General features: G+C 41.9%; 1 protein-coding gene across 3 annotated transcripts in view; it reads right to left on the bottom strand.

The window, feature by feature from the left end:
• Positions 1-5,502: 5,502 nt before the first annotated feature.
• RALB (RAS like proto-oncogene B) overlaps positions 5,503-20,145 on the bottom strand; it is a 30,367-nt gene continuing 15,724 nt past the window's right edge. For all 3 annotated transcript variants that reach the window (XM_083153629.1, XM_083153626.1, XM_083153627.1), the window contains exons 2-5: positions 18,844-19,011; positions 17,360-17,568; positions 10,227-10,404; positions 5,503-9,760 (exon numbers count right to left, since the gene is read on the bottom strand). In XM_083153629.1, the coding sequence (XP_083009755.1) occupies positions 9,641-9,760; positions 10,227-10,404; positions 17,360-17,568; positions 18,844-18,957 (621 nt within the window). In that variant the 5' untranslated portion in view covers positions 18,958-19,011 and the 3' untranslated portion in view covers positions 5,503-9,640. The remainder of the gene's footprint in view (positions 9,761-10,226; positions 10,405-17,359; positions 17,569-18,843; positions 19,012-20,145) is intronic.

Genomic DNA, 20,145 nt, shown 5'->3' with positions numbered 1-20,145 from the left:
ATTGCCCATAAGTCTAGGGGCGTGACGCACTTCCGGTGCGGGCGCCGCGGGAAAGATCAGTGCACAGGCTATTTAAAGCACTGTATGACTTCGCAGCAGGATGCAAGTTGGCTGCTGGTGAGAGAAGTTGCTGCATCTAATGTTCTGACACTGTTGGATAAGGTAAAAGCTGACTGCTGGTACAGTCAGTACCTGATGTGATGTTTATCTGGATTCAGTATTATTTCAATGTATCCATTATAGTACTGCGTGTTTATACTGCTAATATGGATTCGCCTTCCCCCCCAAAATCAGATAGTGCCCCTGTGAGGTAAGCTCCGGTATTTTTGGTTAGGTAGAAAGTTCTTTATTTTTAAGAATATTATAGTGACAGGCATTTGTCTTGTAGTGTGCCTGCCAATCCAGTTGTACCTAAGAAGAAAATTGCAAAGAAGAAAAATATTGATAAAAGCTGCATGGTCTGTGATAAAGTCTTCTCTGGGCCTCAGACAAAATCATTATGTGACAAATGTGATGTTCAGCAAGTTCCTACTCCTGAGCAACCCAAAATCCTGATGGATTTAATGGAATGGATGAGAAAGTCTTTTGTATCCAAAGAGGAATATTTGGGAGCACAGAGTAAGAGATCTAGGGATCAGGCCGGATTCGATGATAATGATAATGATGATGATGCTTCATCAGGGGGAATTCCGGATCCAGATTACGTGTCCTCTGAGGAATCTGGAGAGATTAAAGAGGAGGCTAGGAGCTTCAGTTTTGAAAAAGTAGAGTGTGTTCTGAAAGCTATCTACAAGACTATGAACTATAAAGAACCAGCTAGTACAGAAATAGGGGAGAACATTCTGTTTGAGGATAGATCCAAGAAGAACCGACATTTTCCGATTCATAAAGTCATGAAAGATCTGATTACAAAGGAGTGGTCTAACTTAAGGCCAATACACACACTACGATGTCTTCTTAATGAGGATGAACGACCCCATTATAAATCACCTCCTGAACAACCCAGAACGACTTCGTTCAGGGTCGTTTAGGAGGTGAATCTTTTAACATCGTCTACTGTTTATGCTGTGAATGACGGACGACTACCAACGATGCGCGTACCCGTGGGTCGTTAAAGACCATAGCCATCGTCAATGCATGCAGGTCAATTTGGCTATGGTCGTTACCATTGTTTGTTTTTTCAATAGAAAAGGTCCTGCATCGTTTGTGGTCGTTTGTCAGCCGTCGTGCACCAGTGATCACCTGCAATGCTGAGGTCGTTCATTTTCACTTCAAGGGTGAAAATGAAAGATGGTAGTTAACGATGGGTCGTTACTGACACAACTTTGTGTGTGTATGGGCCTTTAGACAAAAGACAGGGTAAACTGTCTAGAATAGATAGAATGTATCCAGTCAAGGATGATGTGTTCCTGAATTGGTGTTCCCTACCCAAAGTAGATGCGGCAGTAGCAGAGCTTACTTCTAGGACCACGCTACCGCTTGAGGATGGGGCCTCATTCAAAGACCCTATGGATAGGAGAATGGAGGGAGCTTTTAGGAAGCTTCATTTCTCATCTGCAGTATCTCTTAAGGCCGGAGTATCGGTAGCATCTGTCTCCAGGGCATTGAGACTGTGGGGAACAGAGCTACATTCAGACATTGAGGAGAGAATCTCCAAGCAATATTTATTGAAGAAATTAGAGACCATGCAGAAAGCGACTGAATTTATCTGTGAAGCTTCACTGGACATTGTATCTTTTGCAGCCAGGTCTATGGCAGCAGGCGTGACAGCAAGGAGAGCACTTTGGTTGAGATCGTGGGCCGCCGATGCAAACTCAAAGAACAGAGACTGGTAGCACTTCCGTTCGAAGGCTCCCATTTGTTAGGAACAAAGTTAGATGCATTGATCCATAGGCTTACGGGAGGAAAAATCGCTAAGATTACCTCAAGATAAGAAGAACAAATTCCCATATCCAGCTTCTTCTAGACAGCAATACAGGGAAGCTAAGTCCTACAGACCGGGAAGACCATACGGGCAGAGGGGCTCCTTTCCCTTAGCAAGACAGTCCTTTCGGCAGTCTACAAGAAGAGGAGGTCGGCAATGACAGTCACAGAGTACCAGAGGTGGGGGCCCGACTGGTATCCTTTGCCAACCTCTGGAAAGATCTGATACAGGACAAATGGGTGATAAACAATGTCGAAAGAGGATACGCGATAGAGTTTGAGACAACCTACAAGAAATATTTTTTGGGGAATCAAGGAGACCCAAAACAGCGTTGGAAAGGATGGAACTAAAAAAAATTGTTAAATCAGCTGAAAGAGATAAAAGCAATAGAATCAGTTCCAGCCCAGCAGGAAAAGAGAGGTTTTTATCCGAACATATTCTTGGTGAAGAAGGGTACGGGAAGTTATCGAATTATCTTTGATCTGAAAAGGTTGAACGGCTTTATAGATGTAAGAAGATTCAGGATGGAGACTCTGAAGACTATCCTGGCTGGGATAGAGAAGGGAGACTTTATGGTCTCACTAGACCTAAAAGACGCATATTACCATGTACCGGTCAAGATCCAGGACAGAAGGTTTTTAAGATTCTATGTGATGAAAGAGCATCTCCAGTTCAAATGCCTGCCTTTTGGCCTAGCCACGTCTCCCTGAGTCTTTACGAAGGTTCTAGTTACAATCATCGCCGTCCTGAGAAGCAAGAAGATCCGTACTTGGCCCTATCTAGACGACTTGTTAATAGCGGCATCCTCAAAGGAAAAGGTGCTGGAAGATTTGGAGCTGGTTCAAGACCTAGGATGGGTAATAAACTTCAAAAAGAGTCAATTAATACCAACAAGATCAATCCAGTTTCTAGGGGTTCTGATAGATTCAAAAAAGTTCGAAACTTGTCTGTCAAAAGAAAGATGTCAGAAGATCAAGAATTTAGCAGAAGATATTATGGGGATGGAATCCTCACAGCTGAGATTATGTCTTCAACTTCTGGGCATGATGATGTCTGCCATCGGCACAATCCCATGGGCTCATTGGAGATTAGGGAAATTTCAGTGGGCGCTACTACCCTTTATAAAGAGAAAATGGCCACTCACAAAGGTCATCAGATTAGAAAGGGCAGTAAGAGACTCGCTGTTATGGTGGACAGATCGAGAGATGGAATACAGGGCAGTGTCTCTAAATCTCCCTTAATTCTCTGTGGTGACAACAGACGCGAGTGCCTTAGGCTGGGGGGCCCATATGGAAGATCAAACTATCCAAGGGTCATGGACAAAGGAAGAGAGCAGAAAGTCTTCAAACTGGAGAGAGGCGGAGGCAGTTTGGAGGACTTTTATAGGCCTAAAGCACAGAGTCAGAAGAAAACATATCAGAATTTTCTCAGACAATATGACGGTGGTTTCACATATCAATCACCAAGGCGGCACCAGAAGTCGGGCGTTGATGTCAGTAATGTCGAATATCCTGATGTGGGCGGAGGAGAATGTTCTTTCCCTAATGGCGGTCCATGTACCGGGGAAAGAGAATGTGATAGCAGACTTCCTGAGCAGGAGCGAAATCCTCCCTGGGGAATGGGAGCTGAATGGAGAGGTGTTCGATCGCTTCGGGGATCCAGATGTAGATTTGATGGCTACAAACACCAACAGGAAGGTGAAGAAATACTTCTCAAGGTATTATCTACCCCAAACATCAGCAGTAGATGCGTTTTCGATACCATGGAACTGCCGTCTAGGATACATCTTTCCTCTATTCCCGCTGATTCACAGAGTGCTAAAAAAGATAATAAAGGAAGGAGTGACAGTTATCATAATACTTCCTTTTTGGCCGAGAAGGTCTTGGTTCTCGACAGTTCTAAAATTGACAATGCAGGATCCATTAACTCTCCCGGTCATTCCGAACCTACTGTTTCAGGGACCTGTAAATCATCCAAATCCAGAGATGTTATCTCTAAAGGCCTGGAAATTGAGAGGAAGCTGCTGAGAGAAGAAGGTCTTTCAGAACAAGTTACTTCTTTATTACTGCGGGCCAGGAAAGAAGTATCATTGCTTGCGTATTACCGAGTATGGCAGGCGTTTATTCGTTGGAAAGGTTCAGAAGAGAAAGTTGAACGATCCTCCAATCCTGAAGTACTGCAGTTTCTATTTAATGGCTATTCATCTGGTCTGGCCTTATCAACATTAAAAAGGTACAAATTTCTGCATTGAGTATCTTACTCGATAGAAAACTGGCAGAAGAAAGTCTCATAAAAAGATTCTGCAATGCGGTTAAAAGAATTAGACCCACAGTGAGATCACTGGTTGCTCCATGGGATCTAAACTTGGTGTTGAATGCTCTTATGAGAGAACCATTTGAGCCATTAACAGAGACTTCTTTGAAATTTCTCACATGGAAGATAGTATTTCTAGTCGCAATCACCTCTAGTCGCAATCACCTCCGCAAGGAGAGTAAGTGAACTCCAGGCTCTGTACATAGAGGAACCTTACCTGGGAATATTTACTGATCGAGTGGTGTTAAGAACACATCCAGACTTTTTGCCAAAAGTAATCAGTTCATTTCACCTCAACCAAGAAATTACACTTCCAGCCTTTCATCCTGAACCAAAGGATAGAAAGGAGGAGGAATGGCACACGCTGGATTTGGTGAGAGGAATCACCATCTACCTAGACCGACTTAAAGATATAAGAAAGTCAAAGAATGTATTCATTATTCCAGGAGTAAGAAAGGGTTTATCAACTTCTAAACAGACGATGGCGAGATGGATCAGAGAACTGATCCTATTCATCTATGGACAGGAGGACAAAGAAGTTCCCAGTATTATAAAGGCACACTCCACCAGGGCGATGGCGACCTCATGGGCTAGGAAGGCTCAAGCTTCAGTCAAGGATATCTGCAGTGCAGCAACTTGGTCATCCATTCATACATTTGCAAAACATTATGCTCTTAATGTATCAAAATCTTGTTTCGGAGATCAAGTGCTTCAGAGTGTCCTTGAAGATTAAAATTATTTTTGGCATGCATTTAGTTTCCCTCCCTCTTTCTTGCTTTGGTATTATCCCAAGGTCTTGGCTGCCATGGGGATCGTAGAAGAAAACTGCGGATTATACTTACCGATAATTCCTTTTCTTCCTAGAGATCCCATGGCAGCCATTAGTTTTTCCCTCCCCTTGTGGTGTTTTTTCCAGGACCGAGGAAAGGAGACACTAAAAAGACAAGGTGGATAGGGAGGAGCTGGGATTTATACTGGAAGGGGGAGGTCCTAAGGAAAAAACAGCCTGTCTAACTAGTAGGAGAGGGATGAAATCCCAAGGTCTTGGCTGTCATGGTATCTCTAGGAAGAAAAGGAATTATTGGTAAGTATAATCCGCAGAGAATATATAGATATAGATATATAGATATATAGATATATAGATATATATATTAAAAAAGAGGGTGTATGCATTTAATAAATTGAAGACTTGATTACAGATTTGCAGTAAGAATGTGCTGTATTATGTATTAAGCTTCTCACAAATTCAAAAACACAAAAGAATGTAAAATGTACCAATTTATTATTATACAGTAGAAATACAAATCAGTGCGATTAGCATGAACAAAAATTAACAAACAGCAGAAAATGTTCCCCCATATAAACATTTAGAAAATTTCAGACTGCTATGTCACAGCTGAAAAAGAATATATATCTTAGAAGAAAATCCGACTCTTCAACAGAGACAGTGAGTGGCCAATGGGCAGGAACAGAAAACTTTACAATGCAAAGAATGGAAGCAGCCATATTGTGGGTGGAATATATCGATATTCAGAAGAGAAACCAATCCATTCTCCAGAAACCACTGAAAACCCTGCAGCAAAGTCAATCATTGGCTCCTACGGAGTTAACTGCTTAAATTCTCATATTTCTCCTAAACAAATTAATTTCTTTGGGTCTCATTAACATGAATCCAGCTTTAAAGAACAGCCACTTTAGTGTTGGGTAAGTAGAGGTCAATTACATTAAGTAATAAGTCTATAAAAAATATCTTCTTGTACATATTTTACGGTTAATAAATGATCTACTAAATTTTCTAGGTATTGGCACAATATTGTAGGCATTTCCATCATTTTAGGCATAAATAGCCAGTACTGTTAATAGCTCCAATACAATGGCACATTCCAACCCCCCTACTGAAAATGGACTAAGCCATTTGATGGGAAAGCATTAGGAAAATAAATGTTGGCAATGCATGGTATAACACTTATTATTATTTAAGATAGAATAGGACAAGATTTCATATTTTTGTGCAATGCTTCTTGTCTGTAGTCCATCACTATCTACAGGAGCATTTAGTCAAATGCAAAATTCACTGTACAATGGCACGTCACCCATAGGTTCCAGGGTTTTTTCATGAAATGAAGGTGTTTAAACTATTAACGGTTTCTAGTTTAAAGAGAATACCAAATACAAGGCCACATTTTTAAACACTTTACATAACTTTTTTTTTTTTGTAACCGACTCAGTATTTTATTGGAGTGTGCCTTTACAGAGACAGAACACTAAAGGGCATACACTTACAGCTACAGTACTTGGAAAAATGCAGCTAAACTCATTCCAATAGGAATCCTACTGTATCTGTATGCCCCAATCCCATCTGTACAGGACAGTAAAGGATAATGAATGTGTAGAATGCTAAACTGGTTTTTGCTTTGTGAACGCAGCACACGGGGATATTGGAGCTGGCTAATGGAGGCACATCATCCAGATGGCTCATTGACAATGACTGTACCAAATGGTCGTCAAGGTTATGGTTGACAACATGAAAAAGTCAACACGAAGTTGAGGTTTTCATCTTTTCCTGCATCCAGTTGGAATCCATGCAGCAAGACACCTGACCCGAAGCATGGCGAGCCATGGTGGGTGTTGGCATTGGCAGAAAAAATGTGGAAGACTCATGTTCACCTTTTCATGTGTTGACCTTGTAAAGGTCAACATTTTGGCAGCAACCTTGACATTGTCAACCTAATGAAACATACCCCAAGAGGGGCGGTCATCCTTAGGCCCTTCATACAGGATAAGGTGACCCGGCAAATGAGACTGGCTGCCACTTGTTAGGCTACATACAGCACAAAATGGCTCCAAACGGAAATTAGTGGCACTTGTTCATGCCACTGATAATGAACTGTCCCAATTGCCAGATTATACCCGGGTGGCACAGTTTGTGTCCATAGTGGGGGTGCAATGGGGAGGCATGGGCAGGACAAGGAGTCATGTAATTAGAGGGAGCCCCCTAAAGCCCTACAGAACGTGGAAGCATATATAAACCAGTCACTCTAGGACAGGAGCTGATTGGCTGGGACTTTCGCTCTGTCTCCCTCTTTCCAAGGCTTAGTACATAGACCTTTATAGATTAGTATAAAACTATTGTATTTTGGAAATTGATCAGAGATTCTTAAGAACCATTCTTCACTTAGGCATTAAATCTCCTCTTTCTGATGCTGTACTGTTCAAATAAGCATGGACAAGAAATAAAGTAGGTTAAAGTGACAATTCAAGTATATTTACAATTGTACATTTTGTATAGTTTCACATGAATAGGACCATAGCCATCTGGGTCCCATCTCACTGCACAGAGTCCAATCTAGAGATTATACCCAAAACGTTCCAAGCAGGGGTGAGATGGGTATTAATTTATCACGGCTGTGGCACAAGTACAGAGAAGGAACTGGGCATCTCACCTACAGATGTGACCACCCACATCTTTGCCACTAGATGCAGTAATCGCCAGAGTATTGATCCGACGAGCATGCCCACACTGCACATGCAATACATAGAATATGAATATGGTGCACATGCCCCCCTAAAAAAGGTTGCAGGCATGCGTGAATAATTGGTATGCATTTGCACTTGCAACCCATTTGTGGCAAAGATAAGACAGACAAATCTGTATGCTAAAGTCAGTCTGCACTGGGGAAAAAAAAAAAAGGTTTTGGCACAACCTCAGGAATGTATTTAAGGGTCATATTGTCCAGATACAACAAAATTAGACTTCACAAGCTCCCTGCGGCTCTACAGCTGTTGCAGAACTACAACTGCCAGCAGGACAAGTCCACTACTTCAGTCCCAGCACCCTGGAAAATGAAGTCATAGGAGAGCGCACACACTGTTCGAGGTAGCCTATTTCTCTATTCGATTTTGCTGACATAAAGCGAAAATCAAACGCATTTGATTTCGCTCTCGATGCGCGACCCTGAAATCGAATAGAAAAATAGAATGCACAGACAAGACTATATAGTACTGAACTGTACTATATAGTCTAAATCAAATGCGTACACGGCGCCATGCGATCAATCCCCATTCGTTTGGGATGGAATAGAAAGTAAATTGCACTGTGTGTACACTACTTTAGTCCCTTGGTTTGGGTTCCGCTCACACTGAACACTGTACTTTATTCCACAAAGCAGATGTTTGTTTTAAATTTTCAAATCAGCTTTATTGGCTCCTGTGAACCACAGCACACTGCACCGTGTCATTAAGTAATCCTTGCCTACCACAGCCCAATTGGCATAGATAACACCCAAAAGATAAGCAGACGGAAACCCAGATAGATGTATATTGGTAGAAAAATATAAGCAACACTGTAAACCTTTAACGATCATTCTGCTTTATAAAAAAACCTTAATGCTGCTTACCCCTTCCCTGCATGCAGACCTTTAACAAAAATTGTGCTCACACAATTTAGAAAAGGAGATTTTTGCCAGAATAGCAAATCATTTACAGTTTGTTTGTGGCATTTACCAAGGGCTGTATGATTTAGGGACTGTTCTTGTGTATCGGAGAACTGGAGCAATTTACCAAAACTTTTAGAAGTAAAAAATATAAATCAAATTATATATAATCTCAGATTTACCCTTGGCCCGATAATGTAACTAATTATATGTATTACTTTCTAGGAAAGGCAGAAGTTGAAAATAACCTGTACAGAACAATGGGTATAACCTTTTCCTGCTGGGCCTATTGGTGTCGAGAGTTCAGCGTTTGAATAACTTCACAAGTTGTGCACATTTTGGAGCCTTGTCTAATGACAAAACCAAACCTGCAGAGCAGTCTGCAGGAAGAATAAGAATTGGCAACCCAAAAAACTAAAGCAGAACCTGAGTTTTTAAAAAGGAAAAACAAATGGGAAATGGATTTTTTCATATTTATTGAACTTTATCCCTGGACTGACAATGCCTTGACCTATTCCTTGTTAGAAAAGCTTTAAAAGCAATATAAGAGCCCACTGCTGTTCACAGGAGCAAATGGACTGTGGAATCGAGGTGTAAGAATTGCCCTGACTACACAAGTGTAATTCTATGTATAACCAACTGAGTTCTAGAAGTAGTTTAGTATATGTAGTGGAACACAGTACTCAAAAGGTCAACCCGTCACAGTGCCATTTCTTGCATGAAATGTTTACTTCCCGTGAGTAGAACTTTGTTCTTTCGGCAAAAGAAGAGGAAGAGAAAATAAAACCCAGACAATGTATGGATGAGGTGGAACATACTTCTCTCACATGAGGGACAGCACCACTTCTTACTGCTAGTCTTTAGCACTGAATGAATTTTAATACTAATTGTTGCGTTATAAAACAGGAAAGTGGGTTCTTAGCAGGGATCTCCCTGCAGCCCTTCACAGGTCAGTCCCTCCAGCTCTGGATTACAGTAGACAGCATCTTTGCTTGAAGCTCTTCTTACTTTTACCACTTTTCTTCCCATTCTTGTCCTTATTCTCAGACATTTTCTTTGTTCGGATTTCCCTCATTAGGTCAAAGAACACCTATTTAAAAAATATATATATTTACAGTTTCTTATATAGCGCAGCTGATTCCCTTGCGCTTTACAATTGTAGACAGCGATAACACAAACTGGGTAACAGAGACAGACTTGGAGGTAAGAGGGCCCTGCTGCAAGCTTACAATCTATAGGGATCTATTGATCTTTTACTAGAGCAATAGTGCCTATCCATGGTTCTAAGCTGCCCACATTTTCTGGATTTCCTTACAAATCTTAGCAGTAATAATCTGCATAGTGTGGATTTTACAGCACATCAGTCACCGTTTAAAGCATCTGAAAAACTCAGGAATGGGAGCATGAGGAGAGGATTAGATTACCGCTTGCCAAGTTGTCTAGGAGATAATGGGATAGATAACAGTTTAAGGTCCTCCATCTGCATTTGCCAAAAAATAAAAACAAAAAATAACCAACACACACTGACAAGCAGGGGTAAAAAAAAAACCACCCACCTTGTCTACATTGGCTCTTGTTTTGGCAGATGTTTCCACATACTGCACACCCCACTCATCCGACTTTCCTCTGGCTTCATCCACAGGCACTTGTCTTCTGTCCTCCAGATCAGACTTGTTACCAACTACAAGTAGAGGGATTTTGTCTTCTTCAGCCTTCACACGGAGGATCTGCTCTCTGACATGAAAACAAAGCCAAATATTTGATTTTAAAACCAATCTTTATAACCAGCTACATTCTAGCAACCTTTAAAAAAGGTGTCTACACACTACACACAATTTGTGTTTTTTTTTCTGCTTGTGATACAGATTTGCAGCCCTGTGAGGTTTGTATCTCAAGGAAAAATAGACTGTGCATGGCAATTTTGACTATGGGCAGTATTCAATGAGAAAAATTCTCCGTGTTTTATGGAGAATTTGTGCTTTTTTTCACGTTGGACGGAGAATTTTGGTCTCAAAAAGTGAACCACCCTATTAAATGTGATATTTTCGCCATCTTTCTAAGTGATTTTCGCAGTGTCTCTCCATGTAGCAAAGTTCCATCTTTTCATGGAGAAGTGGAATGTGAACTTTTAAAATAAGTTTTTTTTTTTTAAATTTTGGTGGCAAAAAAAAAAAATCAGGAATTTTATTCTGTGAAGGGACATGCTATTTTTATTCAAATATATATTTAATTTAAAATTATTTTTTTTTTTACACATATCAGCGAGCAGGGGGCTGGAGCTGAGAGCCGCTCATTAGATATTCATATATTCACTGCACCCGATCATTACATATGCACGATCGGGAGCAGTGAATATACCCGGTCCCCTGCTGGCTCTGGGGGGGGGGGGGGGGGGGGGGGGGGGGGCAGTCTGGGTCCCAGGGAGCCCTCCTCCCCTCCACATACGTTCTGGGGCAGGGAGGGAGACTTCAATCTCCCTGCCTGCCACCGTCCCACGGCTCCCTGCAGCAGATGCTCGTCCACTGCAGGGGTTAAGATTCGCCGCAAGGGGCAACGAGCCCCTGCAACATTGAATAGTGTATAAAGACCAGTGACAGAGAATCTCCATAAAAACACGGCGAGTGCATGGCCAAAAACCTCTCGCCATGCACGGAGAAAATTCTCATTGAATACTGCCCAAAGTCACGTAATGTATTTGGCTATAGGCGGATTAGCACATGTAGTGAAAATCACAAGTGTACGTAGCCAAACTCGGCCATAGCCAGAATCGCACCGTCTGTATGCCCCTTTATAGTCTCAACAGCCAGAACACACAATGCCTACACAGTGCATGTTTTGCTGATAACCCAGCAGGTGCACAGGTGTACTAATTACTCAAACACATTTTATAAGGTCCGCAGGTGGAGTTAATTATTTCACTTGTGATTCTGTGAGGAGACCTGCAAAACATGCACTGCGTGGGGTAATGAGGACTGAGTTCCCTGACCACTGATTTAGGGTGTGCTCTATGGATATCATTCTTTCTTTGTAAGCATTATGGTTCTTAGTCATTACAATATGGAAAGATGTACTGTAAAGAGGAAATTACTGTATGTCTGTGGGATTTACCACAACAGAAAACACTGCTGTGTTAGAGATGTATGTTCAACATCAAACTCAACTTTTATGCAGAAGACAACACTCCGCTCTTTGCCGGAGAAAAGAGGCATTATGCACCACTGCTTGTCAAGAGGATCCTGATCAGACCACTGTCCCAATGTTTAGCCTTTCAGAGCACCAAATTGTGGGTCACAGATAGGACAACTATAAAAGGAGTTAATTTTCATTATTGGCGGACCGTTTTGCCATTCTTTTCTGGATTTCATTTGGCCAGAATGGCCACCAAATAGCCAGACACACTAATGGCGCTAGTCTAACCTGACCACACTGTCTATGCATTACTGGTTCCCCACATGCAAAATTGTAGGAGACCTACCACATATTGGTTGTGGTACTTTTACTGCAATACACAGCCAGTTGGTATGGCCAAATGAGTACTTCTTTACGGCCTGGCTCATTTTGGAAGGATGGGAAATATTCAAGAGACAATCATAAAAGTATTGCAAAGTTTGAGGATAAACTCTAAAATTGTTAGATGCCAGCAGTAAATTTGTAGGAGCCAAGGTGGACTCTTGCTTCATCTATATTTTAGATAAGGCAACACTAAAAAGGGGGTTAAATGCTAAGGACACAGAGCTTAATGGTAAATTATTTTTTTACAAATATTGGGGGGGTAAAAAATAATTATGAAGGCAAGTGGTTGAATTATAATAAATTGGCATGATTGCCATGAAGCTGAACTAGTTAATGGTGAGTTTATGTAAGGCAATCAAACACTATGGTATGGTAGGTCTGGCAACAGAGGGATACATGGTAATCTCGGAAGCCCAGGTCATCGGCCCCCAGATCAATCAGGCTGCTGCAGTATTCTGTAAAGGATATAGAGAACTATATCGATTTTAAAGGCGCTTTATATGAGTGTGCTTGGCTTACAGCAGCAATCTAAAAAATGAGGGAGTCACCCCCAATACAATAAACAAGAAGAAGAGAGTGGGCGATTGCGCTAATATTAAATAATTCATTGAAACTAAAATTAAGTAGAAATGTTCAGGTGTGAATAGTAAAAAATGATTTAATTATAACATATAAAATAATGCAAGAAATATAAAAGGTAGGATTTAAAAATAATGGACAATGATACGATAGTCACCCAGTCTATGGAGAAGTGTGTGCCAGTCCTTTAGGGAATTATCCCAAACTTTGTGGTGGAGTCCTGGATAGATTTTATTTGTAATCCAAGTGATTGGGAAACACTCCAGTGCTGTTGCCACTTGTTGTCCACAGAATTGTAGCCGGGCTTCTTTTAGGAGGTGGCGTGCCTCCAAGATGGTACTTTGCCACGGATGGTGGTGAAAGGGCCAGTCCACTTTATCTTTTAAGCGAGTGTCCCAAAAGTAGGCAAATAGGCTGGTCTCCAACTCAAGATGGATGTGACAAGGGTGCTAGTGATCAGAGTCCCATTTGAAATGCACCTACGCGTTTCGCTGTAGCAGCGAAAAAGCTAGAGACCAGCCTATTACCATCTTGGAGGCACGCCACCTCCTAAAAGAAGCCCGGTTACAATTCTGTGGACAACAAGTGGCAACAGCACTGGAGTGTTTCCCAATCACTTGGATTACAAATAAAATCTATCCAGGACTCCACCACAAAGTTTGGGATAATTCCCTAAAGGACTGGCACACACATCTCCATAGACTGGGTGACTATCGTATCATTGTCCATTATTTTTAAAGCCTACCTCTTTTATATTTCTTGCATTATTTTATATGTTATAATTAAATATTTTTTTACTATTCACACCTGACCATTTCTACTTAATTTTAGTTTCAATTAATTATTTGATATTAGCGCAATCGGCCACTCTCTTCTTGAGTATTCTGTAAAGAACAGATAAAAAGAGGGTGCTAGGCGACAATAAAGTTATTATTTTTTCCTTCTGGATCAGCATGTGTGAGAAGAGAAGTATGAGCAGGAAGCGCATAGGCATATGAACACAAAGGCAGGAGATGGTGTTAAAGACAGAGGCAGACATGAGGTAATGTGCTTGAGCCACAGAAGATGACAGAATGTGGCATAAAGCTGGAAAAAAAGGGGTGGATGGGGTGCTAGAGGGCAGTGGGGAGGATAGCGATCACCTAAGCCCAAGCTATATATTGTGTACACACAGTGAGATTCCTTTGCTATTTGACATAAGATTTGAGTGTTATGCAGTCTTTTCTAACTCTGTACTAGCTACATACAATTCATACTGTCTACATTCAATCTGCACTATATAGTCATTGCTGCTCTGTCCATTTGGCTTTTCAATCTCAGCTGAACGGAGAGCACATCGGATCGGGATAGAAAGCTTAGAAACATGTTTTATCGCCATACGATGTCTATGCGATCCAGATTCCATTTGGACTATATAGTCAAAATCGAATGCCAAATTGTACCATGTGGACACAGCATAACTGTGGGGGAGGGGGAGGGGGGGGGACTGCTGTATGTCTTGGTAGTCCTAAGGGAAATCGAGCCAAGATTAGCCTCTACCAAGGGTGATCGAATGCCCATCTTCGGCACTGCCCTCAGCTTAAGCGTTTATGCATTTTTCACTTGAAAAACATCTAGCACGATGCATAAATGCAGAAATTCACACAACCTACAGCATTAGCAAAGGTGAAATGGGCAATTTCAGGTTAAGTGTTTGGGCCCTTTTAATACTAGTTGGAGCTTGTTGGTTTTGCTACCTAATTCCTGCATAGATTAACAGTTAACCACTTCAGTGCTAATTGCCACTTGACACTGGGAAGAGTTGCTGCAGGTTACAGCATGTCTCAGGTCAGCATATAGCAGACCCTGAGCTCACAGATCTGTGTATTGTCCTCACAAAGAAAAAACTAATTCCTCAAGAGTATTGCAAGGATTAGTGAAGAAAACATTTAGAAAAGGTACACAATCAAAAAATTTGTATGACAGGAGACATCATTCTATGTCACTATACAATTCAAAGGGGGACAAAAAAAAAAAAAAAAAGGAGGGGGAACCATTATGCCTATATTCTAATTTAGCAAATGACCATGACTGTAGCTTGTTCTAGTTCTGATTTACCAACCATAAAAAAAAAAAAAAAATTTTTAATTGTTTTATCACTGCTGCTGATGGAGCAATTTAATTGTGGTTCAGTTCCGGCACGATTTTTGATGTAGGGAGACTTGATAAATGTCTCAGTGACTGAAACGCATCGACCGACCTGTGAGTGTGAACAGCTGATTTTACGGGATCAATATGATATCCAGGCGGTCGGAATCCTGCCGCAACGCCAACAATGGGGGGGCTAACACACATCCTGAGCCTTGACAAACCACATTCTCAAAAGAGATCTGGAATCCATAAAGAAACCTTGATATGTTTCGAACTCTACCTTAATCATGCAAGTTTGGTACATAATCTATCCTGGTCTAAAAAACCGCTACATGTTTTTGTCATTCCTTTTCTCTGTAAGTAAGGTACGCAACTATAATTAGGGTGTCCCAAGAAGGAGGAGGCCTCTTGTTTATGAAGCTCACACAGGGGTAGATGTATGAAGCAGTGATAAGGGAGAAGTGATAAGTGCTTGGTACTTCATCACCCGCCAATCATCTCCTGACTTTTGAGTTACAGGCTGGGTTTAAAAAGGGACAGTTAGGAGCTGATTGCCCAGTGACAAAGTACCAGACACTTCATACTATCACTGCTTCATACACCTACACCGATGCAGTATCCACTGAGTGTAAGGGTACGCCCATTCATCAAGGATTGTTATTTCTCAAAAAGTGTTTTAACCGTAACTTTTTACATTACTACACAAGTGTTTTTTTTTCCCCATCCATTTCGAACCACTATTCTGGAGTCAAGTGATCATGAACGTCCAGATAAAAAAATCCAAAAATCAACTAAAGTACACTACAGAAACCTGGCTCGTTGCCAAATATTTGCCCTTAATGTAGTCCACGTGTTTGAATGGGGGACCGATGGTTGTGCCCCATAATCAGTTTTGCGCATGTGCAGGACTTCTGTGCGAGCGCCCTCGGTGACCTGCACAGTTGACGTGGTGCTCGCACGGGGGTACAGGAGGCAGTGGTGGTGCTCCGATATTGCAACACCCGGCGTTTCATGGGCGTTCCCATGTAAATGCGGGAGTGACGCGGTGTGCTGGCTTCTTCAGGGCTCGCAAAATTGGAGACTGACATATATGCGGGCTCTGGACCGAAGACAGGGCGGGCAGCTGATGCCGTGTGATGTCAGCTGCCCGCCCTGTCTTCGGTCCAGAGCCCGCAAATATAAATCAGTCAGTCTCCAATTACTTATATTTGCGAGCCCTGAAGGAATCATTCAAGGGTTAGCAACCATCAAATGTTTTTTCCAGCAGCAGGCACATGCGAGGGGATGTGTTTTTAGAACACATCCCCTCGCATGGCTGAGAGGGATACAGCGATTCCGCTGGTGGAGCAACAACTGTTCTGTAAGCTGCAAGCTTCGCAGCTTACTGAGCAGATCAGAATCAGGACCATTGTGTTAATCAAAACCACAAAGCACGTTGGTTGTTTTATTAGTCATTTCCACATTGTTTGAGTCAACTTAAACAAGAACTCTGCGACACTAAGGTTGACTATACCAGTGGTTCTCAACCTTGGTCCTTAAGTACCCCCAACAGGTCACGTTTTCCAGGTCACCCAGCAGGTGCACTCATTACTCAATGACACATTTTAAAAGATCCACAGGTGGAGCCAATTATTTCACTTGTGATTCTGTGTGGAGACCTGGAAAATCTGCACTGTGAGGGGTACTTGAGGACAGAGGTTAAGAACACCTGGACTACACTAGAGAACATCTGGAACACCCGCATCCAGCTCAAGGGGCGTATTTCTATATGTATTGTTTGTACACATGTGCCTTGATATTTGAGAAAGGTCTTGAATGTGTGTGTTGGATTTAGGTTTAAAACATTTTAGAAACGGTTGTATTTTTTCAGGCAGCGGTGCGCTATTTAGGTTTATAATCCGTATAACCTTTCCATTTTGCCTGCTAGTTGGTTGAAAAAGACAAAGAGAAAGTGCAAAGATGCCAGGTGCATGTAAGGTCACGAGCTGGCAAAAAAAAAAAAATTATCTATACCAGGGGTTCCCAATCTTTTTTTAATCACGGCACCCTAGAGTATAAGAATTTTTTTCGCGGCACCCCTAGGCCAAATTTTCTTTAATTAGATTGGATATGCGATTCTTAGGGTCAGTTATGTGGAAAAGGGCAGGAATTGCTTCTATTTGTACACATTTTATGATTGGCAGCCACCAGCATTGGTTTTGCTTATAAATAATTAACCATTAATAATTTGAGTTGGTCCTGGACCACCAACCCGCGGCACCCCTGCATGTGTCCCGAGGCACCCCAGGGAGCCACGGCGCACAGTTTGGGAACCACTGATCTATACACAAAATCTAAATAATTACTACAATGATGCTTTACATTCGAAAGACAGGGTGAAAATGAATTAGAACTATGATTAGAAAGGTCTCAGCGACTGCATCAATATCAAATCAATTCTAAAATTAAGATGACTTTTAGCACCAACCTGAACTCAGCTGTTGCAGTAAAAGATTCATGCTCAGTGATAGAGAAAACCAGCAGGAAGCCCTCTCCGCTACGAAAGTAGTTGTCTCGAATAGCTGCATAATCCTCCTGGCCAGCAGTATCCAGTATATCTATCTGAACTTCCTCTCCATCTAGAACCACTTTCTTCCTGTAGCTGTCAGCCTTGGTGGGTTCATAGTCCTCTACAAACTGAAAGACAGAGCCTCTCATTATAAAAAGGAACATTTGTATATAAATCAGTCAGTCACAAAGAGCTCAAATAATTTTTTACAGACTGCTTGCTATATCCTGTATATGTGGGTTCCTCCTAGGTTATGTGGCTGGTTTATAATACAGAATAGTTGTCTCTACCTGGCTGTCGCACTGACCAGTGGCGCCACTAATGTCTGCCTAGGCGCTGTGCAGCTCGGCAGGTATGCATTCCTTGTGTGGTAATTGTACTATCTCTGTTTAAATTGTTACCTACCTGGCTGCAGCAACAACCAGTGGTGCTGGTGATGGCTGCCTAGGTGTTACGCAGCTTGGCAGGTATATGATCCCGGTGTGATAACGGTACTGTCTCTGCTATAACGTTGCCTGTCTGGCTGTTGCAGCGACCAGTGGTCGCCTCTGATTGCTGCCTAGGCCCTGTGCAGCTCAGTGAATACATGTTCCCTGTGCGATAACTGTACTGTCTCTGCTTATATTGTTACCTACCTGGCTGCTGCAGCGACCAGTGGCGCCGCTGATGGCTACAGAGGTGCTGTGCAGCTCGGCGGGTATGTGTTCTTAGCGTCTTTAATCCCCAGCGTACATATAGCCTATACTTATATGTTATGTATGTCTGTACTGTCACTGTTTAACTATTACCCAACTGGCTGTTGCACAGCAATCCAAATCAAATTCCTAGTATACGCCAGTATACATTGCCAATAAAGCGGATTCTTAATCATAGTATTCGTCTCTACCTTTTCCTTAAGGTGGAGCTTAAGATGGGGCATCCATTGTTTTGGGTGTCTAAGTGAAGGACACCCAAGCAGCGATATTTCATTGTTATGCAGATAGCTGCAAGTGCCACAGGCTTCTACTTATTATGCCAAAATGCACTTAGTTTATACATGAAACATAGCTAAACCCGTGCAAAGTACAGTAGTGCGCGCTTTGCTGAAATACCCATTGAAAAGCCTGTTTATTCACGTGTTTGTGCGAAGCACCTTAGGTGGGTGCGAGCAAAAATAATGGGTGGATTGGGAATTCCAACCCATTAGCACAAAAGACTGAATATCTCCAATCGCCCAAAACTTTAACTACTCTATTGGGACCACCAGCACTTACAAACAACTCTTTAAAAAAAAAAGTTCATTCTAAAATTTCCTGCAGGTCAATGCTATTTTTCGATTACTTTTTCTGCATCTTTTAAGTATAGTAAACTGACAAAGCTGGTTGAACATCCTAGCAGGTCTTACATCTCTAAGCAGAACTTACCTCATCATACATGAACTGTAATGTGAGTGCGGACTTGCCAACTCCTCCACTTCCAACCATGATCACCTTGTGTAGAACCAAGGAACTCTGAGTCTTGCTCTTGTTGGCTGCCATCTTGGGTGGTTCAAGTGGTTGTAGTCATAAACCAAATCAGCAGTTCTGTCCCAGCTAGAAACAGAACAAAGATTTTACTGACACAAGGATACATACTGGTGCCAAACTAGCTCAGTCTTTGCAGGCCCTGAAAGCAGATATAGGGATTAGTGCTCTAGGCAGATCATGTGGTCATATGATCATAAAAAGGGAATATCCACCTATATGTATTACTATATCACTCCTAATGAGAAAACAATGTAACATATTATAAGCACAAAAATACTGCACAATACTATCAAGCTATAACATCACCAGAAGATATGTAATTTATCCTTTCTACAAAACTTAAGCGCCGCTGGAGTGGCTTCTGGTTCCACCCAAGTAAACCATTCTAATTTTAGTCAGTCTTAGATCCTAATAAATTATGTGAGGGTCAAATTCCTGCAAAGAATAAATAAAACTTTCCACATTTATTCTAGACGCAATGCCCCCAGCCCAGAGAGCTGGTATAAACTATAAATTCTATGTGACACTTAATATACACAGATTATTCGGTGGTGTTAAATTCCCAGAAAATCACACACACACACACACACACACACCCTAGCATTCTTAAATATGAAACAAATTAGTTTCTATGGTGCGGTCATTAGGACAAAAATTGAAATTTCACCAATTCCATGTAGACAGAAAATTTGAATAGAAAAATTAAAAATATTACACGATTCCTTTAGTAACAAGTGTGTCAGGGCTGGGGGTGGTTGCATACACGTGGAGCTCTGATCAGATCCCATCCTCGGCCCCCAGAGATGCACACCGCCAAGGCCCGGCATTACCACCAGAGGCGGTGACCTCCATCGGAGGAGGCAGGCGGGAGTACAGAGGAGGAACCAGCACAGGATGCAGCGACCCCCCCCCCCCCCCGTGCACCACCACGGCCCCGGCATGACCACCAGAGACTGTGACCCCCCATTGGCACCTGGCTGCATCACCCGGCCACAACAGTAAAGGGGGGCAGCACCCTGCCCTAAAAAAGCAGTGAACACTAGTCACTAGTTATGCTATATGCAGTTAAGTTCTATCCATATTTTCATGCTACTAGCTATTCCATTTAAATTGGAGCCACATCAGGTTCTCTGCCCACAAGTTATATTTTTAACTAGCTGATTTACTTTAATTTGGAACCTAACAGAAGACCTTTAAGCT

This window comes from Crinia signifera, chromosome 7, assembly GCF_055691185.1.
Source record: "Crinia signifera chromosome 7, ASM5569118v1, whole genome shotgun sequence".
NCBI lineage: Eukaryota > Metazoa > Chordata > Amphibia > Anura > Myobatrachidae > Crinia > Crinia signifera.
The sequence above is the reverse complement of the archived record's forward strand: the minus strand, read 5'-3'. Positions and strand labels throughout refer to the sequence as shown.